At 43.3% G+C, this 27,714-nt stretch overlaps 1 protein-coding gene across 1 annotated transcript; it reads left to right on the top strand.

Moving 5' to 3' along the window:
* The first annotated feature begins 30 nt into the window (after positions 1 to 30).
* On the top strand, positions 31 to 27,630 carry MMP19 (matrix metallopeptidase 19). Its single transcript, XM_075334436.1, has 9 exons — positions 31 to 216; positions 9,189 to 9,277; positions 9,569 to 9,699; positions 10,669 to 10,881; positions 13,542 to 13,787; positions 15,833 to 15,958; positions 16,080 to 16,244; positions 20,374 to 20,501; positions 26,655 to 27,630. The coding sequence occupies exons 1-9, from the start codon at positions 127 to 129 to the stop codon at positions 26,889 to 26,891; spliced, it is 1,425 nt and encodes a 474-aa protein (XP_075190551.1). The 5' UTR covers positions 31 to 126; the 3' UTR covers positions 26,892 to 27,630.
* Positions 27,631 to 27,714: the final 84 nt, after the last annotated feature.

The raw sequence follows: 27,714 nt of genomic DNA, 5'->3' as shown, positions 1-27,714 counted from the left end.
AGGAGGAAGGAGTACAGAGTGTGTGTGAGTCATTCTGGCAGGACACTTAAAGGCTTGCAGGGGGAACCAAGAGCAAAGGAGCAAAAACTTAGTCACTAGGACCTCTACAAAGAGAACAACCTCAGGATGCTGCTGCTGCTGCCTTTGCTGGGGGCTCTGACCTTATCTACTTATGCTGCAACCTTGGTAGACCCCACAGCTGAAGAAGAAGCCTTGGTGAGTCCTGACATACCCATTACTCTGTACATCTTCTTAATTTGTCACAACTATAGTTAAAAAAATTAGATTTCTGCAAATGCCCTTTGGCTTTATTTTATATATATATATATATATATATATATATATATATATATATATATTATGTATATATATATATATATATATATACGGTATATATATATATATATATATATATATATATATATATATATAAAAACAGGATTAGTGTACAGTCCGTGTGCTGTATGTGTTTAATATTGAAAAGGATAGGAGAAGCTTTGTCATTTATTTATTGATCCAGCCATGAAAAACACTGATGGAAAAAATGGACACACGGACAGTACACTGATAACACACTGATCCAAAACACTGATGGCAAAATTGGACACATGGACAGTACACTGATCCACAACACTGATGGCAAAAACGAACACACGGACCGTATACTGATGACATACTGATCTGGCATGTAGATACGGACCAAACAGATGATACATTGATGGCAAAAATAGACACACGGACTGTACACTGATGACATACTGATCCAAAACACTGATGGCATCAGTATACTTTCTTCACATTCGTGTTTAAAGCCGGATGTGTGAATGAGGCCTTACACAAACAGCCTATTTGTCTGATCTGCAAGCAATATGGCACAAAGCAATTGGAGCTGAACAAACGGATATATAGATTTAGGGTAAATATTCAGTACAAATTTGATTTTCACTTGAATGCCTGATCTTTCCATACTGAGGAGTCTACATGGGGTTTACCAGTGAATTCAGGAATTCCCTGTGTTCCCTGACTTTGCATGTAAAGATAGCTGTTAAAGATCACCAATCACCAGAATGTTCCTATGGAACCTAAAGCCAGTGCTATAGTGGCATTAGCATGCTGATTCTATACATACCTTTAGTTTTTAACTAGGCTGTATAGGTTTTGAAACACAAGCAAGTAAAATTAGCAGCTTGTTGAGTGACAGCAGCTGCTGATTAGCTAATAGTTGGGGTGGGGAATTCATAGTTATCCCCTCCTGTCCTGATGTCATGCCCATGTGACCAGAATGGGTTTATACCAGGAAGCAACATTTTGCTGTTGGCCGAGGCCCCACCTCTTCTGATCACATGGACATGACATCAGCAAAAGTCCTTTTAGTCACAAAGTAAAACGATTGTATAATAGAATTAGGATAAGTAACAGGGGGAGGACAGACAGGCAGAGGGAGGGTAAACTATGAATACCCACCCCAGCTATCAGCTGACTGGCAGCTGCTGTCACTCAACAAGCTGCTGATTTTACAAACTTTACTTGCATATGTTTCAAAACCTATACATCCAAGCTGACACCTAAAGGTATGTATAGAATCAGCCTGATTGTGCCAGTATAGCACTGGCTTTAGGTTATATAGGAAAATCCTGATAATTGTTGCGCTTTAATCAGTAGAACTGCCCAAAGGTCTCCAAAGCATAAAATAAACAGGAATTAAAATGCATTTTCCCTATGGTGGGAACACATGTGTGTAATAAGCCAGCATGGGGACAAATTGTAACCAGACTGTTTTTGGAGAACCCTTCTAACAAAAAGCTGTGCTTTAGAAGCAGGATGGTATATGTCCGCATGGCGTATGGCAGACACCTACTGTATATTTATATATATAAATCCTACTCTAGGCCCTTTTCTTATTTAAAATGTACCACCTAGAGATGAGTGGTGCAATTGTTTTTTTTTTCATTGTCTGTTTCATGTTATTTTAACTTTGGTTACCTAATTTCTTCTATGTCATTCAATAGAATACAAGTTTTCCTAAAAATGTTCTTTCTGCACTATTTTAGCCATTGCATACAGTTGCCTATCCCTGTCATTTTTCTTGGGGGGAAAAACCATATTCCTCATTTGTATGATAATTTTATGGTAAATCTTGTATTTAAGGTGTCTAAATCCCCCGCTCACAAAAGATAGCTGTCAGTTGAATGGACGGTTGGCCTTCAGCTACCTCTCCCGACTCCTCCATATACAGGAACGTTTTGCTTTGCCAAAAGAACCTACGTTCTCTATGAGATAGCCTCGGCTAAAGACACCTCTGACAGCGGCTTACCTCCTGGAGAATATTAGGATAAGCAGTCTAAAATCAGAGATGCCAGGTCCTTCTTTCCCTTGACATCATCTTACCTCCTGGAGAACATTAGGATAAGTAGTCTGAAATTAGAGAAGCCGAATCCATCTCTCCTTTGACATCATCACCCAGGGGAAAGTCGCAAGGCCCCCATACAGATTAGGCTTTCATCTTCAGAAGATTTGGGAAACTTTAGGGTGGAGGAAAAGTTGTCAATAATTAAGCTAGTTTTCTGTGGCTTAGCAGAATGTACATTTGCTGGAGAATTTATGTGACTGAACACAAGGTTAATAAAAAAGCAGAGAGAAACCAAATCCAATACAATTTATACTTATAGATGGATTTTGAAAGTCGAGCAGTAAAACATCTACTGATAATGATGAAGAACAGTTGTCCTGCCCTTCAAAGTATCTTAAAACCCAGTAAATGACTTGTAATGCGAGCGGGTGCGAGCGAGGAGTGGACCCACTGGGCCGCAGCACACAGAAAACCTAAAGGGGCTTGACTAAGGTTTCTCACAGGTATTCACCAGAGCCTCTGATGGTGAGCGTGTTGCGCTGCAGATACAAACCAGGTGCCAATCAGGGAGACTAAAGGGGGTGTTACACGCAGCGATATTGCTAGCGATATCACTGGTGAATGCACCCGCCCCCGTCGTTTGTGCGTCATGGGCAAATCGCTGCCCGAGCGCGCACAAAATCGTTAGGAGCCGTCACACAGACTTACCTGCCTAGCGACGTCGCTGTTGCCAACGAACTGCCTCCTTTCTAAGGGGGCGGTCCATGCAGCGTCACAGCGGCGTCACTAAGCGGCTGCTCAAAAGAAGCGGAGGGGCGGAGATGAGCGGCCGTAACATCCCGCCCACCTCCTTCCTTCCGCATTGCCGGCGGCCGCAGGTAAGCTGTACTTCATCGTTCCCGAGGTGTCACACTTAGCGATGTGTGCTGCCTCGGGAATGACGAACAACCTGCGTGCTGAACAATCACCGATTTTTGGAAAATGAACGACGTGTCAACGATGGACGATAAGGTGAGTATTTTCCATTGTTAACAGTCGCTCCTTGCTGTCACACGCAATGACGTTGTTAACGATGCCGGATGTGCGTCACAGAATCCGTGACCCCGGCGATATATCGTAGTGTGTAACGGAGCCTTAATACTGCAACAGCTGGACCCAGAGGTATGAACACTGGCAGTCTCTGAGGAGGCAGGTGTAGGCGGGATGGCTGATGTGGCAGGCTTGGCCAATAGGATACAATGGTGCAGTGGCCGGTATAGCAGACTTGGCCTATAGCGTATGATTAACAGCGGACGGTATAGCAGACTTGGCTGGTAGGGTACAATGCAGCAGTGGCTGTGTGTAGCACACTTGGCTGATAGGATACGATGCAGCAGTGGTTGGTATAGCAGACTTGGCCAATAAGGTATGATGCAGAAGCAGCAGATACGTCAGGTACCGGAACACAGAACAGCATTAGCAATAAGAAACACAGCACTAAACAGCAGAATCACTTAGGGACCTGAGAACTAGCAAAGTATAACCCACATGTCCCAAGAACCTAAGGGGAAGGTGCCTTAAATACCTGATACCTTTCAGCCATAGACTGAGTGGCACTTCCGGCCCATTAAGAAAAGGTGGGGGCAAGCGCACCCTAAGAGCACTCTGGAGACCTGTGCGTCGTGTGCAGACCCCGGGAGGCAGCGGAAGGGTCCGGGGAGGGTGAGTTTGCTGGGTTCCCTGCCAGGGGAGGGGGGCAGAACAGTGTGTGGATGCCGGTAAGGGTGTTACACGACGCATGTGACTTTTGTGTTTGTAACATTTGAAATGGCATTAACCTCTACCGTACATGCATAAACTAAAATCAGTTAAGTCGTGTTCTATAATGCATTAAAAGGTTTAGTTTTAAGATAATTTCTTTCTGTCAGCAACTGTAACATTAAAAACATTAAAACTTAAAATAGTAAAACCTTTAGGCTATGTGCCCACGGGACTCTATACCTGTGGATTTTGCCACGGAAAACCTGCGGATTTATCTGGATTTTCTAGATAAAGCCACAGGTTTTAGCAAGTCAGATACTCCCCATGTAATCCTATGGGACAGGGGGAGTGTTTGTGTCAATGCTGCGGTATGTGCGGCTGTGGAATATGCTACGGATGTCCCACAGCCGCACGTAACTGCATGTCAATTATTCCTGCGGATATACCTGCGGAAATCCCGCCTCTCCACTATGGAGATAGAGGCCGAGACTTCCGCAGGTAAGTCGAATGAATGTCCGCAGGTTTTCCACAGCTATTTCGCTAGAATCCCACAGCTATGTATAGCTGCAGATTTTGGGGAGCTGCTGCGGGAAACCTGCGGACGTACCTTCGGATATATCTACAGGTGCGATCTCCCAGGGGCACATAGCCTTAAGGGTACTTTACATGCTGCGACATCGCTAGCGATCTCGTTAGCGATGTGAAATTCTAGATCGCAAGTGCCATCTTTTGAGATCGCACATAGGTCATTTTACGTATATCGCATTTGCGATCTAGAATTTCACATCGCTAACGAGATCGCTAGCGATGTCGCAGCATGTAAAGTACCCTTTAGACTTGGGGGCATAACTACCGCAACTGTGACCGGGCCCCACAGCTTAGGGGCCCGCGGCCGCCCAGCAGATCAGCAGCCAGCTCCTTTCTTTGAGAGGAGCTGCGCTGATCTGGTGCAGACCACGCGGCCACTATATGACCCGGTGCCGCCGGTGACACCGGGCCCCCCTGCCCGGTATCAGCGGTGGCGGCACCGCTCCCCCCTCCCCCGTCATTGTGCACAGCAACAATGAAGCGTGGAGCGGCCAGTGCAGCTCCACGCTCCATCATTCTCCCCCCCTGTGCCTGCGTGATGACGTCACTCCTGTGCGACTAGTGTGCTGAAAGCACAGAGTGCAGGACGGAAGGATGCCGACTGCAGCAGCAGGGGAACAAGAAGAGGTGAGGACGGAGCAGCACTGGAATGAGGAGAGATAAGAACTTGTTGGTTTGGGGTTTTTTTGGCTTTTTTTTAAATCAATGTGTACATGGTGGCCAGAAGCCATGGGGGGCTGCATTATACATGGAGCATGTGGGGCTGCATTACACATGGAGCATGGGGGGGCTGCCTGCATTATACATGGAGCATAGGGGGGTTGCATTATACATGGAGCATGGAGGGCTGCATTATACATGGAGAATGGGGGTGCTGCCTGCATTATACATGGAGCATGGGGGTTGCCTGCATTATACATGGAGCATGGAGGGCTGCATTATACATGGAGCATAGGGGCTGCCTGCATTATACATGGAGCATAGGGGGCTGCATTATACATGGAGCATGGACGGCTGCATTATACATGGAGCATGGGGAGCTGCCTGCATTATACATGGAGCATGGGGGGGCTGCCTGCATTATACATGGAGCAAGGGGGGCTGCCTGCATTATACATGGAGCAAGGGGGGCTGCCTGCATTATACATGGAGCAAGGGGGGCTGCCTGAATTATACATGGAGCAAGGGGGGCTGCCTGCATTATACATGGAGCATGGGGGGCTGCCTGCATTATTCATGGAGCATGGGGGAGGGCTGGCTGCAATATACATGGAGCATGGGGTTTGGCTCCATTATACATGGAGCATGGGGGCCTGCCTGCATTATACATGGAGGATGGAAGGCTGCTTGCATTATACATGGAGCATGGGAGGCTGCCTGCATTATACATGGAGCATGGGGGGGCTGCCTGCATTATACATGGAGCATGGGAGGATGCCTGCATTATATATGGAGCATGGGAGGCTGCCTGCATTATACATGGAGCATGGGGGGCTACATTATAGATGGAGCATGGGGGGCTGGCTGTATTATACATGGAGAATGGGGGGCTGCCTGCATTATACATGAATCATGGGGGGACTAGCTGCATTATACATGGTGCATGGGAGGCTGGCTGCATTATACATGGAGCATGGGGGGCTGCCTTCATTATACATGGAGCATGGGGGGCTGGCTGCATTATACATGGAGGTCTATGGGGCTGCATTATGCAACATGACGCGCACCTTATACATGGACTGTATGGGTGCATTATACATGGAGGAGTATCGGGCTGCATAACACAATATGAAGATTTTATGGGGCTGCATTATAATACATATAGGACTATGGGGGCTACATTGTAATATATGGAGGACTATGAAGGCTACCTTATACATGGACTGTGGGGATACATTATAAAACATGGAGGACTAATTGGTGCAGTATAATATATGAAGTACTATGGGGTGCATTCTAATATATGGAGAACTATGGAGTGAATTATAATATATGGAATAATAAGGAATAACGTTTGGAACACCATTCTAAGTCTGAACTGGGTGCAAAAACCTAAAAAAAAAACATCACTATGGGGAGATAAGGTATGCACACCAGTGACTATGTAAGGGGAATACATGAAATAGCAGAAACTGCTGTGTGAATACTGACTTGAAAAATCCAATAGCTATATGTAAGAGTGAAAATGTGAAAAATGGAATCTGCATTACTGCCATGAACATATGAATCAAGAGAAATTTAGCTACTGAATTGAGAGAAATACTTTGGCGTAGTGTTGGGGCTCTATTGCATTGATCAATTCAGTAGCTAAATTTCTCTTGATTCATATGTTCATGGCAGTAATGCAGATTCCATTTTTCACATTTTCACTCTTACATATAGCTATTGGATTTTTCAAGTCAGTATTCACACAGCAGTTTCTGCTATTTCATGTATTCCCCTTACATAGTCACTGGTGTGCATACCTTATCTCCCCATTATAATATATGGAGACCTATGGGGTGAATTATAATACATGGAGAGCTATGGTAAATTCATTATAATAATTAGAGGGCTATGAGGGCTACTTTATACATGGAGGACTATGGGGTGAATTATAATATATGGAGGACTATGGGGCGCAGTATAGTATATGGAGGACTGTGGGGTGAATTATAATACAGGGAGAACTATGGGAAATGCATTATAATACATGGAGGACTATGTAGCTGCATTCTAATATGTAAAGGGTTACTATATACAAGGGGGGACAAAGATACAAGCATGGGATGGAAACGGTTTGTGCTGAGGGAAAGGCTCTTTCTCTCAGCACCCAGCTTTCCCATGCTCTGATATGGGAAAGCTGGGTGCTGAGGGAAAGATGTATAGCAGAGCATGGGGAAGCTGGGTGCGGTGGACAAGATGGATATCAGAACATAGGAAAGCTGGGTGCTGATAGAGGGATTTCAAATCATGGGAAATCTGGGTGCTGAGGGTAAGAGCCAAGTGTCAGCATCATTATCCCGTACCCCAAGTTTCAGTGTCATTGTCCCGTACCCCAAGTGTTGGTGTACGTGGAGGGGGGGCCCAGGTCTGAACTTTGCACCGGGGCCCATCAAACTCTAGTTACGCCACTGCTTAGACTGATCTAGTCCTGCTCTCTAATGTTTTGCTACACTGTATCAATGTAGGCAATCATCTGTGATCTAAATCCATTATTCGCACAACTTTCTCTCCTTTGTTGAACTCCAGGTTTGTTATTGACACTGATATGTTATAATACATGATTTCTGTGATGGTAAGAATGGATTTGTATTGGCTCTCAGCCTCTGAATGAACGTTGATAGACACTGAAACACAAAGTATGTTAAGAGAGTTCTAATTGTAATCGGTTAATTACAGATAACTAGACAGACAATCCCTTTAAAGAGGTTGTCCACAACTTGTACATTGGTGGCCTATCATTAGTCTGATGTCTCATCGGCCGGGGTCAGACACCCCGCACACGCGCCATTCCGCTGTTCTCAGCATACAGCCGGAAATGCTCCATTCCGGAGCTGCTCCGTCTTCTGATAGTGGCCGCTGTTGGGTACTGCACATCCGCCTCCTATTGATTAGAACTGGGCATTTCGGCTGTCTCCTGCCGCCACTGGGACCGAGAACAGCTGATCAGCGGGGTGTCGGATTCCAGCCGATCAGAAATTGATGACCTATGCTAAGGATAAGCCATCAATGTAAAAGTAGTGGCCAACCCCTTTAAGTGCTCTTATGCCATAGTGGTGGAGACTCCTGAACATGAGACCTGAGTTACATTTTAACTTCAACTAGTTACTGTAAATGATCATGTTTTAGGGGTATGCTCACACGGGGAGAAACTGCTGCAGTGATATCTGCTTGTTCGATCTGCGCCAAATGTAAAGTCTTTAGTGCGGATTTGCTACTATAGGATAAGGAAAAAGACCACTAAACTCCCCTGCACTGATGCTTTAATCCCTCTCGTAGTTTTCCGCTGGTCTCTGTGCAATTTAGACTAGACTACTGCAATGATGTCTCATCCCATGTGACCCCCTGCAACCTATAACTGGCTGCAGCGGTCACATAGACGAGACATCATTGTTTAAGGTTGGGTTCCTCCAAGGCTGGCAAGAGATTAGGGAAGGGAGACATAGAAGCACCAAGCAAGAAATCGGCAAGAAAATCCACAGCAAATGGGGTTTGTTACAGATTTGGACTTCCCCATTGACCCGTGACAATCTTCACCATAAGGATTACATCCATTGTGGAAGTCTTCCGGATGTAGCATCTGCCCGGCTTCTGTATTTACACATCAACATATGAGTAATATTTGGTAAAATCTCATTGTTTGTTGCTGTAATATCTTGCATATCCCCCCACCCCCAGAAATCCAGACAGGAAATCTGCAGTATAACTGTGCCATGTGAACAGACTCCACAAATTCCACTTCAATTTTAAAGCCGCCTTCTTTTTTTTGCACCTTAATATACTTTTAAACTTTCTACTATCTCTACAGGAATATCTAAAGCAGTTTGGATACTTACAGAAGCCACTTGAGAGTGACAGCAAGGATTTCAGTCCCGAGGAGATTCAGGAAGCCGTACAGTAAGTCGTCATATCAGAAAAGTAAAACATACCGTCTTTCCTTAAAAATATCGTCACTCTTGTCCATGGGCGATGTTTGATATTGCATCAATGAGGAATCCCCTGTAGAGATGTTATTGAAAGCTTTTTGGACAATCACATAAAAGGGGGGCACATATTTCTCCTGTGACATATATGATGGCACATGATCAGCATAGGACACATACAGACAAAACAACCATTGCAGTAGATACGGTGACGGTGCGCTTATTTGCCCTCTAATGGTTTTTCCTGATTTTTAAACCTGTACAGAATTTTCCAGGTGGTTTCTCACCTACCAGAAACAGGAGCCCTGGACAATGATACACTGGACAAGATGAAGCAGCCACGGTGTGGATTAGAAGATCCATTTAACCAGAAGACTCTGCGATATCAGTTATTAGGTACTTGGTGGGCTGATACAAGGGGGCACAATTATTTAGCTGCATAACAAAACATACTAAACATGTAAGACACAATAAAATGTGTCAAGATGTAGATCGGTTACAACAATGGATTTTAGACAGTCGACCATTGAACTACCATTGGAATGTCAATGGATTTCATCAATGATTTCCTCGAAGCCTTATGATGATTCCATGTGAACCATCCGGGTCCTGTTTTTTAGGTTTTCTTTATTAACTATGAGCCATAACATGTGCGCATATTATATTGCTATCACACAGGCAAAGCTGTTAGGTCACTGACATGGATGACGGGCTCACTAATACCTGTGTATGATTATTGTATGGTGGCAAATTGGGTCATTCCAGTTAATTCCCGTAATATCCATCTCTGAAATCACAGATGCTTATTCTGGATCCGCAGAACAAGTTCTGTCCATGCAATTATTATAAAAATCATTGTTATATACTATATATAAACCTCTTATTGACAATAATCAAGACCTAGTCTGTATACACTAGATAGTCTGTATACAAGGGTGTATAATCTGAGAACAAGTGTACATAAAAACATCATGCCCAATCATTGGAAGTGTAAATAAGCCATTATTCCCTCATACATTGGCTCCTTGGGTCGCTTATGTGGCCAATAAGTCATTAATGTCAGCTGCACATTTTCCCAAGTAAACAGAGGCCATGATGCCAACGACATGCAATCTATATGGGGTCGAATGATTTTCTTAGTAATTATTTTGTCCCCAATCTTTTATGATTATTTATCGGCAGAAATTTACACATGTAAATGCACTTTTATAGACATTTTTTATAATTTTTTCAGTTATCCAGAAGTCGCACTGTATTATACTGGGTCATACCCAACACCACACAAAATATGGCAGGATTGTAATATGCGCTAACATTTGGGACCCTTAATAAATGTCACTGGTTGTGCTTTTTACAACTGAACAGGTCGATGGAGAAAAAAAACCTTGACTTATCGCATTCATAATTATACACCGGACATGAAAAAAGATGAGGTGAGGACAGCCATCAAGTCTGCCTTTAAATACTGGAGCGACGTCACCCCCCTGAAATTCAAGGAAATCACATATGGAAGAGCAAACATAAGAATCTCATTCCACAAGAAGGGAGACAGCTGCTCACGTCCATTTGATGGTCCTGGTATGTGATTCTGTATGCTCAGATGTAGCTGTCTATAAAGTATCATCTTTATTAGTGTTATGTAAGTAATATGGGTGGTGTATATTGTATGCACCATCACTGGTGGATTCAGACAGAAAAGATCCCTGTTCTGAACAATATATGGGCCATTTGCAGCCTAAAAGCTAACCAAAAAGCACAATTCCACCTACTTTGGAGGTAGAAATGGGCCCCCCAAACTCTTGGGCCCCAGTGCTACTGCACAACTTGCATCAAAGAAATGTCTCCCCTGTGCACCATGGTATAATAAACATGATATACTAAAACCCTCCCAAGATTTGACTAATAGTGATTTAGGGGGGTTCGGCCAAAATTCTAATATGTATGGGGGACATCCGAACTCTCCCCTGATACTGATATATGGTATGTCTACAGACCATAATTCCTACATAAAGACATTAGCTGCTTTCACTTTGAACTGTAAAATGTTGATAAATACAGATATAAAAATCTTTTTAAGTCTCAGTGGCTTTAAAAAAATCGTGGACACTTCCAATTTTTTGGAGACAGGGGAAAAAGTGCCTTATTTTACAGATTGTCCTGGAATTTCTGGACAAGCATGACAATATTGGGGGAGATAAGGATATGGCATATTTGGTTACGCACTGGCAGTCTTTTGGTTTTCTAAGAGATAAGCCATGACCAGATATGTCTGGCAGCGGCTCCCTCATAGAGAACACAGAAGCTCTCGGCAGCGCAAGAGCTCCTCTCTATGTGAGAGCCGACAGCTATCTAATGTGTATAGGGACATTGGAGTAGGGCATTCCTTTTTATAAGAATATCCTACAAAGTTGATGCCACGCACCAGTATCCAAAATCCTCTATATCAGCAAGTATGGGATACAGTTGATTGTTAGGTGCCCCTTTTTGACAATGTGTGTAAAAACGCCTATACAACTTCAGTAATTGTCAGCTGAACACTTATACCAAACCCCCATACACATACACTTATTATTCAGCTGAGCATGATGAGGGCAACAGGCATCTATTTCCAGAATTAGAGTCATAATAAAGCACCTATAGAATTTGGTACTTCTGCTTCCATAACGTGACAACTTTGAACATTTATTTTTTTTAAATTGCATCAAGCACAGGATAACCCTGTAATATGATAATGCCCAATTGGCTATACGGTGGGTGCTGTTAGCTCCCATGTATGATGCCCTTTGCCATTGTATAGTCACATCTACATCAGTAATAGAATACAGTGTTCCTATTAAATACCTCATTGTGCTAATTCTTCAGCCTTTAAAAGGGCAAAAACTGTTCTTGTAATGCTCAGAAACCCTGAAACAGGTCTGTACATAGCGCCTTAAATATTTGGAGAGAGTCCAGTGTTATCTTTGCTCATTCCAGTCAGGCAGAAGCTTGTGTATTGGTAGAGTCTAATAAAGTGGTGTGATTTCCAGTTAGTGTTCTGTGTTACTGGAGGGAAACCAGTACATTCCGTATAATAATGACCGATATAGTGCACAGGTAAAGGGGTATGTGCGGATCCATGAACTAATCGGTCTGGAGACGGTTTCTTCTCTGTCAAACCATTTTTTAAAGGGAACCTGTCATCAGAAATTTCGCCCAAAAGCTAAAAGATTCCCCCTCTGCAGCTCCTGGGCTGCATTCTAGGAAGATCCCTGTTATTATTGTGCCCCATGTGAGACCAAAATAAAGCCTTTATAAAGTTCTACCTTTTTGTATGCAGCTTCTGTAAATTCGTCCCGGGGGCGGGCTCTCTGCCGTCCGTTATTTTGCCTCCTGGTCCTGTATGACGCCCCCATCGCTCCTTTCCATATCTGATGCACCGCCCACTGCTCCAGCCATCCCCGCGCATGCCCAGTGCCAGTCTCACAGGACTGAGCAGTTTGACCGCTGGTGACGTGTGCGCAGGCAAGTGATTATGGACGGGACTGTGACTGTTATCAGCAAGTACCCGGCCATAATCTCTTGAGCGCGCAAACCTCTCCAGCGGTCAGACACACTGTGCTCAGGGTAGTGCTAGACTGTATGGGCTGCTTTCAGGGATGACGTCCCTTTGTCATGTGATAGTATTTTGAACACGCCCCTATCACATGACAAAGGGACGTCATCCCTGGAAGCAGCCCATACAGTCTAGCACTACCCTGAGCACAGTGTGTCTGACCGCTGGAGAGGTTTGCGCGCTCAAGAGATTATGGCCGGGTACTTGCTGATAACAGTCACAGTCCCGTCCATAATCACTTGTCTGCGCACACGTCACCAGCGGTCAAACTGCTCAGTCCTGTGAGACTGGCACTGGGCATGCGCGGGGATGGCTGGAGCAGTGGGCGGTGCATCAGATATGGAAAGGAGCGATGGGGGCGGCATACAGGACCAGGAGGCAGAATAACGGACGGCAGAGAGCCCGCCCCCGTGACGGATTTACAGAAGCTGCATACAAAAAGGTAGAACTTTATAAAGGCTTTATTTTGGTCTCACATGGGGCACAATAATAACAGGGACCTTCCTAGAATGCAGCCCAGGAGCTGCAGAGGGGGAAGCTTTTAGCTTTTGGGCGAAATTTCTGATGACAGGTTCCCTTTAAGTTTATAGAATACAATGTAATTCAAACTTAGAAATAACTAAACATGTCCCTATTAATTCTGCAGGGAAGGTCCTGGCACATGCAGATATCCCCGAGCTTGGCACTGTACATTTTGATGAAGATGAGTACTGGACTGAAGGAACATATCTTGGATCCAATCTGCGCATCATTGCAGCCCATGAACTAGGACATGCCTTAGGCCTAGGCCATTCTCGATTTGTTAGCGCACTGATGGCCCCCGTATATGCTGGATATAGACCTAACTTTCGTCTCCATGATGATGATGTTAAAGGGATTCAGGCGTTGTATGGTAAGTATGGTCATTAGTGATGTAATACTCCTATAAAGAGGAAAAATCCATCATGCACAACCACTCAAATTATAACACTTAAAGAAAAAAAGAAGAGAAAGAATGGTTCAATCGTTCTCACAAAAAGGGTCATCAGAGTAGAACAAAACTAAACTGTGACATTCATGTTCCACGTTGAAAAAAGTACCAATGTCCAGGAAATTTGGCTCATTCAGTTATGTTTGAGATGATTCTCACTGCATTATGATTGTAATGGGAGACAGTGTGTGTGTGTGGGAGACAGTGCCCCGTCCACGTATATAATGACAGTGGAGACACAAGACGATAGACATGGCAAAGAAGGGATGAAAAGTGGAAGACACAGATAACAGATGTAGCACTCTCAACTGGTAGGTCAAAAATTCTATATGCTTGTTTTTGGAATTAAAATGACTTTTCACCTTGGGATTGTGTAGAGACTAAAAATTTCTCAGGTATAGTCAGCCAACCTGGCTCTCGGTTTGCCTTTTGTTGCCTTCTCAGATCAGAGCTCCTTTCCTCTATCTTCAAAGATGGAGTCCACAGATTCATGGGGAGTGCAGTTTTAATGGCGTTATCCGTCTTCGAGGTACAAGCCTACAGTTACTCACAGTGCCGTCAGGATTCTCCGTAGGTGGGGACGTGATCGCAAATATATGATTTGCATACATGGGGTCATGTGCAGGCTAGACATCTGCGACTTTGGTCAATACAAGCAAATTGAGTGAGGCTGGATACGTCTAGTTGGAATGTGGCCGTAGTATGCAAATTGCATGCTTGTGGTCACATGACCGCCTGTTCTCAGCACCGCCATTAGAGAATCCTGACAGCTGTGAGGATTCATAAGTCTACAGTCAAGTAGAGAAACTGCAGGCTTGTATCCCAAGGCTGGACAACACCTTTAGGTTTAAACAAAGCCTCACCTGCCCTTCCTGTGTAGTTGTGTCCATCTTGGAAGAAGGAAGACTAGAACACCGATCTGAGCAGAGGAGGCAGCAAGAGGCAAACAGCGAGCACCAGGAAGGGTGACTATACGTGTGAAACTTTTAGTCATTTTCCAGTCTCAGAATGGAAGGCTGCTTTAAGACTGTGATGTAAAAAAGCTTGGTAGACACACACCTGGTACCAGGGTAAAGGTGCCAAGCAGTCACCTGACACCCATTGATGCTTCTGTTCTACACTTGCATCTTGAAAACCCCGAGTCCAGGATAAATGATCTTCGTCTTATACTTTTAATGACTCATGCACATAGGCACAGAGCCTGTATGAAAGTGGACGGAGGAGATACAGCTTCTTAGTATGGAGTTGAATTACCCTTGTGTTCTGCTGTACAGTCAGGCACCTTATGTAGAGTTACTTTCCCTGAGAAGAATGTTTCTATGGAATCATACCTACATATATACTGTATATAGTGTTTATCCCCCCTGAAAAAAAAAATAAAAAAACACACCGTATACGCAAAATCTCAAATTTGTAATAAACTGTTGAAATAAGAAAAAAAAATTCCAACCCTCATTAGTGCGTCAGGGCTCACTGATTATTTCTTTCATCCGCACAGCACGGCTAGAGTAAAAACTTTCTAAGAACTGGATATCCGGATGTTTCGCATTAAACCCAACCTCGTCTACATTCCCCCCGATCAGAAAAAAAAAACTACAGCTTCAGCTTAGGGTTACTGGATCAACGAGGAAATACTTAACTCTTCCTTTGCCTTTTTTTATAAAAATAACTTGGCTGCTACCGACAGGCAGCAGCGGACACTGTATTGTGTTTGCGAATTTCCTGCACGTTTCCTAAGTGAAGTTCAGACAATGAAAGGAAGAGATTATTTCCTGAATCAAAATAGAATATGCTAAATTGTTTTTAATAAAAGTTTAGATTTTTCTTGAAATTCAACCATAAATTTTGTTATTTATTAGTTTATAAAAAAGTTATTAATACTTACAGTATATTAATGATTTTTAACCTATGTTGCAAAAAATCTATGTAAAAGCTCATAGAAAACATAAATATCTAAATCTTCAAAGGTAAAAACAGCCGCTATGAAGAAGAAAAACAAGAACCTGTCACAACAGTTGCACCTACTGTGTCTCCAACTCCCACCAGCCCGATGCCTGATCCGTGCCAGGACAACCTAGATGCCATGATTCTCGGTAAGTGTTCATATTTGCTTATTCTAGGCCTGATTGTCCATATTTTTGTGAAAAACAGCAATATGCTCAATCCTTCAGTTATAGCATCACGTTGTAAGTCTTCTTGTTGTCTCTCTTATAGGGCCTTTTGGGAAAACATACGCCTTTAAGGGAAACTATGTGTGGACAGTCACTGACTATGGCACAGGTCCTCTCATGAAAATCCAGTCCCTATGGAAAGGACTACCAGGAAACCTAGATGCTGCAGTTCACTCGAAACGCACCAAGTTAACATATTTCTTCAAAGGTGAAACACCTAAATTTAGGGCAGTATTGGGAAAACATACAGTAGGATTGTGTGGTATTGATCTGATACAATATTAGTGCCAGGAATAGACACATACAGAAGAGAGCCCATGTGCAGGAACAGTATATGTCATCGCTCCTACTTGCTCAACTGGACTATAGAAAAAAATGGCACTGCACACACACTAATGTTATTCAATGAGGAGGTGTTCATCTGCGAGTTTTCCTCAGCTGTTATTGGGCTGAAGACAAAACCCTGCACAAAAAACTATGTTTGACCGCTTATATCACATGAGACTCACCAATGCAAGTTAATGGGAGCAAGAAAAAAATTGGATGGCACACGTTGGATGGCACACGGACCATCTGTATGACGTCTGATTTTTACGCAAAAAGCTAAAAAAAAAAAAGAATATAAAGCTATAGACAGATGACAGAAAGATAGTAGATATCCTGCAGCTATATAATGTCACAACCCCCTATATATATATATATATATATATATATATATATATATATTTATACACAAACTTGCACCCTTTAGTGCCTGTCATGTCGCACTAGTGTTTACCCTTGTTTAACCTAATAAATAAATAAATAAATAATTAAAAAGAAAGATGTGGAATCCTAACGAAATTTTCATAACCAACCAAGATAAAGCAGGCAGCTGGGGGCTGGTATGATCAGGCTGGGAAGGTCCATGGTTATTGGACCCTATACTGCCTAAATATAGCAGCCTTCAGCCACCACAGAAGTGGCGCATCACATTAGATGCACCAATTCTGACGTTTCAGCTCGGGTCTTCCTGATTGCTCTGGTGCTGTGGCAATTAGGGTAATAGTAGTTGGGGTTGATGTCAGCTGTGTAGTGTCACCTGCCATCAAGCTTTGGTATTATTAATGGAGAGGTGTCTATCAGACACCCCTATTACTAGCTCAGTAAGTAAAAGTAAAAAAAAAACACAGAAAAATACTTTATTTTAAAAAGCACTCCCCAACTTTTTCACTAGTTTACCAATTTATTTAAAGAAAATAGAAAGTCATACAGGTCCGTCGTAGTCCAGGGAATCTGATGTAGTCCAGGGAATCCAATCTAGTCCACATACAGTACAGACCAAAAGATTGGACACACCGTCTCATTCATTCAGTTTTTTTATTTTCATGACTCTGAAAATTGTAGATTCACATTGAAGACATCAAAACTATGAATTAACACATGTAGAATGAAATACTTAACAAAAACGTGTGAAACAACTGAAAATATGTATTATATTCTAGGTACTTCAAAGTAGCCACCTTTTGCTTTGATTACTAGTTTGCACACTCTTGGCATTCTCTTGATGAGCTTCAAGAGGTAGTCACAGGAAATGGTCTTCCAACAGTCTTGAAGGAGTTCCTAGAGATGCTTAGCACTTGTTGGCCCTTTTGCCTTCACTCTGAGGGCCAGCTCACCCCAAACCATCTCGATTGGGTTAAGGTCTGGTGACTGTGGAGGTCAGGTCATCTGGCATAGCACCCCATCACTCTCCTTCTTCGTCAAATAGCCCTTACACAGCCTGGAGGTGTGTTTGGGATCATTGTCCTGTTGAAAAATAAATGATGGTCCAACTAAACGCAAACCACATGGAATAGCACGCCGCTGCAATATTCTGTGGTAGCCTTGCTGGTTCAGTATGCCTTCAATTTTGAATAAATCCCCAACAGCAAAGCACCCCCACACCATCACACCTCCTCCATGCTTCACGGTGGTAACCAGGCATGTAGCGTCCATCCGTTCACCTTTTCTGCGTTGCAAGACATGGTGGTTGGATGCAAAGATCTCAAATTTGGACTCATCAGACCAAAGCACAGATTTCCACTTGTCTAATATTCATTCCTTGTGTTCTTTAGCCCAAACACGTCTCTTCTGCTTGTTGCCTGTCCTTAGCAGTGGAGTTTCCTAGCAGCTATTTTACCATGAAGGTCTGCTGCACAAAGTCTCCTCTTGTTCTAGAGATGTGTGTTGTGCATGTTAGTTATGTCTTGGCTGCTGGGAGGCTCCCTCTGGTGGCCAGGAAGGGTTTGGACAGAGACCAGGTGGGTTGTGCAGTGGGTGTTTCCTTTCCTAACTCTCTGCTTATTTAAGTCCTGGTCTGATTGCAGGCTGTTGCCGGATGTCAGTTGTTTTTTGTATCTCTAGCCTGCTTAATCCTGCTCTACATCACTTCCACTCCAGATAAGTTCTTGCTCTTTATTTATTGCCTGGTTCTTTTGCTTATCTGGGTTTGTCATTTGTTGTGGTTGGTTTCAGTTTATTTCCTTCCAGGGATTTTTCCCCTCAGTGGATTGTTGAGGAACTCCCTGCAGTTCTGTGTGGAGTATAGCTCCTTTGGGTCCATGTGTTTATGGCTTGTTGAATTTGTTTTAATTCTTGTTTTCTGTTCATTGGTATGACAAGGGCACCTGGTATAGGACGGAGTTCAGATCGAGTGATCTGAGGGCCTTTTTGTACTATCAGGAAGTTGGTATTTTGCAGGGTTTTTCTCTGGCTACCATCAGTCCCTTTCCTGTCCTTTCCTATTTTAGTCAGCGGGGGCCTCACCTTTTGCTAATCCTGTCATCTACCTGTGTATTGTGTTTTTTTCCTATATCACCGCAGTCTTTGAATGTGGGGGGCTTGCTATTCTTGTCTATTTTCTGAGGCAGAGAGTTATTCATCTTTCCTACCTTTAGGATAGTTAGTTCTCCGGCTGGGTTCGCGGTGCACAGGATGTTAGTTCACCCCTCGGCTACTTCTAGTTGTGTTGGTTAGTAAGGGGATGGCGGCCAGATTAGTTGCCAAGGCTCTTGTCACCTTTTTGCCAATGATTTGTGGTGATCTTCCATGGTTCCGGATCATAACAGATGTGTCTGCTGCTAGAACTCTGTGTGGCATTGACCTGGTCTCTAATCTGAGTTGCCTTTAACCTGCGATTTCTGAGGCTGGTGACTCAGATAAACTTATCCTCCGCAGCAGAGGTGACTCTTGGTCTTCCTTTCCTGGGGCGGTCCTCATGTGAGCCAGTTTGTTTGTAGCATTTCATGGTTTTTGCCACTGCACTTGGGGACACTTTCAAAGTTTTCCCAATATTTCGGACTGACTGACCTTCATTTCTTAAAGTAATGATGGTCACTCGTTTTTCTTTACTTAGAATTTGTATTATGGCAAGAAAAAATCAGCTAACAGTCTATTCAGTAGGACTTTCAGCTGTGTATCCACCAGACTTCTGCACAACACAACTGATGGTCCCAACCCCATTTATAAGGCAAGAAATCCGAATTATTAAACCTGACAGGGCACACCTGTGAAGTGAAAACCATTTCCGGTGACTACCTCTTGAAGCTCATCAAGAGAATGCCAAGAGTGTGCAAAGCAGTAATCAAAGCAAAAGGTGGCTACTTTGAAGAACATAGAATATAAGACATATTTTCAGTTGTTTCACAATTTTTTTGTTAAGTATTTCATTCCACATGTGTTAATTCATAGTTTCAATGTGAATCTACAATTTTCAGAGTCATGAAAATAAAGAAAACTCTTTGAATGAGAAGGTGTGTCCAAACTTTTGGTCTGTACTGTATGTAAACCTGAAAGACATAATAAGAGAGAAATAAAAACAAGAGACTGCCCCTCGTTCACCAAGTTATTAGAAAGCAAGTTCCCACGTAGGTCCGAAGTAAACCAGCAGTTCCCACAAGGTTCCTCAATTCCATTGATCAAAGGTTATGGAGCCTTAGAATGAGGCTCCATAGGCTTTCAGTAACAGCCACTCCCACCTCACCTGACGTCACCGCTCATCATAGCCACATAGCAGTCGCATGACATGCACAATAACGCACAAATGACACTCATCCCACTTTTCTGGATGAGTATCAGAGGGATATATACGCTAGTGGCAGCGAAGCCTATAGGCCCTTTGCAGTCTGATAGGTCCACATAATGCACGATTTTACCTGCTTTGGTGCACGGCTTGTACTAATGATATGTCCACCCATTATTTATACTGACTGAAGTATTTCACTTTTGGCATGTTACAGTATATTATTGTAGAATTAAGGAAAAAAAATATTTTTCCTGAATCCAGTATGATTTCCTCTGTTGTGTTCCCTTTATAGGAGATAAATTATGGAGGTACACTGATTTTAAGCTGAACTATGGATACCCTAAAGCTTTAACTAGGGTCCCCCCAAACATCGGAGCAGCCTTATACTGGGAAGGAAACCAGAAGATATTCCTCTTTAAGGTAATCTATCAGTGATTAGAAATACATGACAGCTTTCTACCGACTGGGTGTCAGAAGTGGCTGACGTTTATCACCTATTGTATAAATTGTTTTACTTACGCTCCGTGCCAGTTTTCCGACATTGCTCTAGATCAGAAGTCCCCAACATTTCTGACCTCGCAAGCCATAATCAGTTCTGAGTGAAGTTCGCAAGCCACATCTAGCTCCCACCACCCTCTCAATAGTAACACCCAAAGCCCCCATTACTGGTATAATGACAGCCAACACTTTTCCAGATAAATCACAATGAGGTGGTATACCAAGATCCAGGGGTTCGTACTTTACCGTCATTCAGACCTGCTTTTGTGTATGGTTAATCACAAAGGTCACCATCTGAAGATCTGCTGTTCATAGTTATTTGCTAGACATGGTGTTAAGGCATCAAGCAAGCAGACAACCACGATCCACATATGGGCCCGCGAGCCACATGTCACCCCCGAGCTACAGATTGGGGACCCCTGCTCTAGAGTCTTTTTGCCTGCAGTGGTGAAGTCATGTCGACAGCGCTGCAGCCAATTACAGAACATAGTGGCTCTGCCCATGTAAATGGCATGAGCTGCTGAGCTCAGTAATCAGCTGCAGTGCTGTTAACAGAGACCAGGGCATTGACAACAAACCAGCTCTGGACTCGGGGAGGTGAAATAAAGCTCAGGTTTCTTTACTTCTTTTATATAACAATATCAGCCTATGGAAAAAAAAGTTTTCTATATAAGGTGAACCTCCTTAAATTTTAAATTTATATTTATCTACAGCCAATAATACGAAATGAACGTGTTATCAGCATTCACTGAGCATTGTGAAATAATTACAGACTAGGAACTTATCATTTAACAAAAAATAAAGGCACAGTCACACACAACGACTTACCAGCGATCCCGACAATGATTCCACCTGATAAGGATCGCTGGTAAGTCGCTGGAAGGTCGCTGGTGAGATGTCACACAGTCAGACCTTACCAACGACGCAGTAACGATACAGGTCGCAGTAGCGACCTGTATAACGATCTGTGCTGTCACTGGGACCCTGTCACACAGCGTCAAACACAGCGATGCGTCCTGCCCAGCAGGACATCGCCTTTGAAGAATGTGGTTCGGACCATTTGGCAACGACTAGCGATCTCACAGCAGGGGCCTGATCGCTAGTAGGTGTCACACATAACGAGATCGCTAACAGGATCGTTACTGCGTCACCAAAACTGTGACTCAGCAATGATCTCGTTAGCGATCTCGTTGTGTGTGACGGGGCCTTAAGTAATAGCTAATCTTAAACGTAAACAGAAATGAACTGCACTACAACACACAACCTGCAGACAGGAGTGGGAATAGCCATCTAAGGCGGGCTTTGCACTTTGCGACATCGCAAGCCGATGCTGCGATGTCGCACGCGATAGTCCCCGCCCCCATCGCAGCAGCGATATCTTGTGATTCCTGGCGTAGCGAACATTATCGCTACGCCAGCTTCACATGCACTCACCTGTCCTGCGACGTCGCTCTGACCGGCGTCCCGCCTCCTTCCTAAGGGGGCGGGTCGTACAACATCAGAGCGACGTCACACGGCAGGCGGCCAATCAAAGCGGAGGGGCAGAGATGAGCAGGATGTAAACATCCTGCCCACCTTTTTCGTTCCGTATAGCCACCGGCGGCAGGTAAGGTGATGTTCCTCGCTCGTGCGGCTTCATACACAGCGATGTGTGCTGCCGCAGGAACGAGGAACAACATCGTAACTGTCGCGGCAGCGTAATTTTTAAAAAGTCGGAGCCTACACCGATGATACGATAACGACGCTTTTGCGTTTGTTAATCGTATCATCTAGGATTTACACACTACGATGTCGAAAGTGATGCCGAATGTGCGTCACTTTCGATTTGACCCCACCGACATCGCATGTGCGATGTTGCAACGTGCAAAGCCGCCCTAAGAGTATGTTCACACTATGTTTTTAAGACGCCGGCAAACCTGTTGTGTTTTCAAGTTGGTGGTGTTTTTCCTGAAGCATCTTTTTTGGTATACTTATGGTTGTTCTTTGAGGCTGCTTTGCCATCTGCGTTTTTTTTACCTCTATATATAACAATGATCGGTTTCTTAGGAGTAGATGCCTGAAGAATGGTCAAGTCACTTCTTTTAACTGTTTCATGGCTTTTGAAGTCTCAAACAGAGACTCCGAAAGACTAAACATACTGTATAAACAGAAAGTTATACATTACACTGCATATGCTCCTTTTTTTTAACATTTATTTAAAATAATCTGTCACTAAGTTTTTGCCATGTATTCTGACAGCTGCATGAGATAGGGACAGAGACCCTGATTCCAGCAATGTATCACTTAGATGTGATAGAGTCACAGTTTTCTCTATTGTAGAAATAGCAGAGCTCAGTTGTTGAGCTGTGTATAAAAGCTACTAATTAGTGCTGGGGGTTAGAGTTGGACTAAGAGGCATTAGGCCAGTTGTCTTGTAATGATCTCCTGCTGATATAATGCTTTTATGTCATGCAATCCATGTGCCATGCACAGTTAGGGGATAACCAGGGACTGAGGCTCCTAGACTGGCCTTCAGGCTAGGGGAGGCCCTAGCTGTCCCTTATCCCAGAGGTACTTCTGATGGTGAAGAGGTTTGGACTGCCAACCTAGACCTCTTTCTGGCCAGACCTGCTCTAATACCCTCCGGGAAGAGCTGTGCCAAGAGTGATTAATCCCCTACAAAAAGACACACAGGGAAAAAATAAAAACTCCAGCTCACTGCAAGCACACACAGATGTATAGACAATACATGCTCAGGGGGAAATAAAGAACAGGGAGGAAATAAACAGACAATGAGAATAATTCCCCAACACACCAAATAATGCACGGAAGAACTGAGAAACTGGAACACCACAGCACAAGGACCGGTATCTCAACAAGCTATAATCGTTGTGGGAAGATCAAATCCACCATCTTAAAAAGGGCAGGGAGTATCTGTGATAGGTCTCTCACAAAATGTGACTCCAGAGACAATCACCAGGCTAGCAGAACTTAACTCCTACAAGCCTGAACCAAAGAGAACACAGCTTGGTCGACTCCCGAGCCAATATGAGAAACTCAGAAGTCTAACAAGAAATCTAGAGTGTAGTGTCAGAGTCTGCTTTGTGAACAGGGTCACATGCCACCCTTACACTTTGTGAGTTCTCAGCTAAACCTAGTGTGACACCATGAGACAAATTAGCGTTGAAGTCACTTTCCCCTCCTTTGGAGAAATCTGACATCCAGAGGAAGTGAGAGAGCATCAGCAACTATCACTTTCTACAGATGTCAATTATGTCTAAAGCAGAAGCTAGTGAAGCCAGCGCTGATTGGACACAGGGATTGTGTGACATAACAATGTTACGTGATCCCTGGGAGAGCCAGTGCCAACACTGCTGGAACAGTCAGAGTTGAGTAAAGGCTTTACTATTTTACTGTAGGTGAACATAGGGATTGTGTAGGTGATGTCCAAGTAGTGACAACCCCTTTTGAAGTGCTTTTTTTAGGCGGGCTATAGAGGGTACTCACGTGTAATAGATATTGTGTGCACACACTGATATTTTAATATTAGACATTCCTTTAAATAACCTCAAATCATGTGATCTATAATTTCTAATTAAGATAATTTCCCAAAATCTAAGCTTCAATTAAATAGGTTAATACAGACAGTTCTTTTTCATGTATCCAAAGCTCTCAAACCGTGTACATGCTGCATTTTCTACGCCGCATATTTGGATGTAGATAAAAACGAAGTGAGTTACAGTTTCAGCAGAACTTTATATACATCTCATGCCCAATGTGCTTTTTTAAATGCTGTGGAAATTGATCTGTGGTGTGATTTGAAATCCGCATCATGTCAATTTTCCTTGTGTAAATTTGCCTTTTATTTCCCTTAATATTTGTTATAAATTGGAATTAGGTGAAGAAATTCTGCAGATAAAACACACATTTTATGGAGTTTCCACTACAAACATGCATGTAATCCCCACATGACTTTATCAATAAAGTTAGATCAAAGTTAAGTAACTCGAACAAAGTCGATTTAAATCATAACATATAAACAAGAGACAAAAACAGCAGCTGAAGAAATGCAATAAAAATGCACGTAAACAAAGCAAGAAAAAAACATAAGATATCTAAATTAGCTAATTGGTGAAGAAATGTTGCTGAAAATCAGCCTGGAAAACGCACTAGGTATACATGGAAACTTATCCTAAGGGCTCATTCAGACACCCAATATTCTCATACAAGGGCTATCTATGTTTTTCATAGATAGCACTCATACATATGATAGTTTATTTGGAGATTCTCATGTCCATGATTTTTCGTGGCCCGAACAGAGCCAAAACCAGGAGTGGAACAGTCAGAGGGAAAAGTATAATAGAAACACGGCATCACTTCTGTATTTATTATCCACTCCTGGTTTTTAGCTTACAAATCCTGAGGTAAAGAAAAATCATCAAATACTCAACGTGTGCACATGGCCTGAATCTCTAATTCAGACATTGCAGTTACTTGTGGCACCACATTACTTGTGAGAAACACTTCAGTTACATTACATGGCTGACTAGGGCCCTCCATACTTCAATTTATCCTTCCATCTACTTTCAGTCCTCTTCAGCGCAATACCCGTACCCGTGCAAGCCCAGTATTTTTTCACTAATGTTTTCACGTCTGGCCTCCACATGGCCTCAGGCACCCAACTTCTAATTTGATGTCTCAGGGACCTGTAGGGATTTTCACTTCTTGTCATTCGTTAGCAATCACACAGGCTCAAGTTAGCTTTGTCCAAATTAGCAAATGTATTAAAGGTCATATATCTTCACCATAAACAAATGTAGATCCTTCCGGCATAAATCGGAGGCAAAACAAAAATAGTTCATACAGCAATTTGGTCAGCTGTTCAGATAACACTGGGTTCAGTCTGACTCTGACCAGGACTGACCAGCACAACAGGTCTTTCCGCCTGTCTACACAGCCATCTTCTGAGGTAGCTCGAATGCCTTTTAACCTTTTAAATGAGCTAAAAAGTCTGGATGGGAAGAATGGAACCACCAGTCTCACCCCACTCTTCTGGTCATTTTGAAAACATGGACTCAAATTCCAGGCCCATCAAAAAACACCTCTTAGCATTACATGTGCTAGTTCCTGGTTCTCCAGGTCCTACATCATCAAGGTTTGCCACATTGGGGATACATACCTCCTGTCCAGGAACTGTTTGGTGGCAAACTTACATACCCCTCTGCCCATAGCCGGAGTGCTTGGCAGCTTCTGCCAACATACAATACACCTTTGACAGGGCATCTGCACTCCCATGCTGCTTCCTGGGCCAATACTTCACAGTAAAGATAAATTCCTGCAAGGCCAAGAACCACCTAGTTAGGCCAGAGTCACACTTGCGAGTTACTTGCTCGAGTCTCGCATTGCATCACCCGGCACCACCTGCTGCTCTGCATTTCTAGCCACTGACCCACTCCAATCCTAAGAGCTGTAGGCCGTGCCGAGTGACACGTCTGAGTTACGCGCAAGTCACTCGCAAGTGTGATTCCGGCCTTATCCGGGCATTGTTCCTTCTCTTCTACCGCATCCATCTGAGTGGGGCATGATCAGACATTCCCGCTTCATGAGATGCAGAAGCACAGTCCGTTCTTATGCCAACCAAGGCCATCGGATAGTTCTTTGTGTGCCCATGTATACACCTCACCCCTACCACTTTTCCTGGGACTAGCATATTGGGAGAGGTTTTTTTCTGTCGAAGCATTTTGTTTTGTTTTATTTTGCAGCCTTCTGATTTATCAGTAAGACACATGTAACTTTTTTGCTACCTTTTTTCAAAACTGTAAGTGGAGAAAAATGCCTAAATCGCTGATCATAAGGACAGCGAAGCAGTTTTACAATGGAAATGTACAGGAAAAATCTACACATTTTGTAAGCATTTTTCAGAGCGGACCTGATCAAGAAATTCCTCCAACTCCACGAGCAGATAGCCTTGACCTACTGTGAATGTGGAGTGTAAAAAATATGTTTCAATATATTTAAAAATAAATTCCCTAACAACAATGTATCTATGGTGTTTTGAGCTTGTAGAATATAAAATGTAATCTTTGCTCTCTGCAGGGCGATGACTATTGGCAGTGGGACGAGTTGGCCTGGAGTAACCTATCACCCAAAAAAATCTCTAGTCTGTTTACGGGTGTTCCTGGTAAGTTGGACGCAGCTCTGACCTGGAAGAATGGAAAGATTTACTTCTTTAAAGGAGACAAGTACTGGAGGGTGAACAAGCAGCTACGTGTGGATCGAGGATACCCACTGAGCAAGTCTGAGCGGTGGATGCAGTGCTACAACATGGATTAATGGCACCGAGATATAAACTGCCTTATGGGGTCATTGCAGTCAGCAATGATAAAGGTCACCACAGAAAGACTATGGACTGATAAATGCTGCACTGCCGGACATGCTCACCAATTAGAAAGAGAGACGGTAATCCTCGACACAAGTGATGAATTTTGTAAAATATGGTTAAAACTTACAATGTTCAAAATAATCATATCCTGTAAGAATCTGAGCACTCTTTCTTCACATATTCAGACATTTTCTCACTTCTTGGATATCATGCTACGGTAACTAATTGTGGTGTTAGCTCCTGGCCCAAGGAGTACGGGCAGCCTACAGAACTGGACCATCAGAACGCTGCCACCTAAGGACAAACATCGATACTGCAACATGCATATTCATTTTCAACTTCAACCCAATACTTCTGCAACTTCAATTTGTAAAACGGTCTCCTTTTCTTAGTTTTGTTTAAATCTGTTTTGGTTAAAGAACCAGTACTCGCTTTCTTTTGGAGGGGGGGGGGATGTGATCGACATTTAGGGACAGAAATAAAAGCTCCTCAGGCTTTTAAAGGGGTTGTCCAGACAAGAGGTTCTATTTTTTTTCCCCAGAAACTGCTCCTCTCCTGTCAATGGTTGGCCTGGTATTTCACTCTTAGGATCGTTGTCCAATCCTAAAAAGCCCTCCATCTCATTAAATGCAGAAGTCTGCAGCGCCTCCTGCTGGCAGGGGACTCAAATAATAAATCTAGTTAAATTATGTTCTGTGTCAACTTGTTTTGTAACTTATCCAAACACATAGAAGATTTCAAAGATGAACAAACATATGCTGGATGGGCTAAATG

Source organism: Anomaloglossus baeobatrachus, chromosome 2, assembly GCF_048569485.1.
Source record: "Anomaloglossus baeobatrachus isolate aAnoBae1 chromosome 2, aAnoBae1.hap1, whole genome shotgun sequence".
In the NCBI taxonomy this organism is placed as follows: Eukaryota; Metazoa; Chordata; class Amphibia; order Anura; family Aromobatidae; genus Anomaloglossus; species Anomaloglossus baeobatrachus.
The sequence above is the reverse complement of the archived record's forward strand: the minus strand, read 5'-3'. Positions and strand labels throughout refer to the sequence as shown.

Bases quoted from the DNA above. Each gene is read 5' to 3' on its own strand.
- MMP19 (XM_075334436.1), top strand. From the start codon at position 127: ATGCTGCTGCTGCTGCCTTTGCTGGGGGCTCTGACCTTATCTACTTAT. The intron at 9,278-9,568 runs GTAAGTCGTCAT...AAACCTGTACAG, and splicing joins GAGATTCAGGAAGCCGTACA to AATTTTCCAGGTGGTTTCTC. The intron at 13,788-15,832 runs GTAAGTATGGTC...AAATCTTCAAAG, and splicing joins AGGGATTCAGGCGTTGTATG to GTAAAAACAGCCGCTATGAA.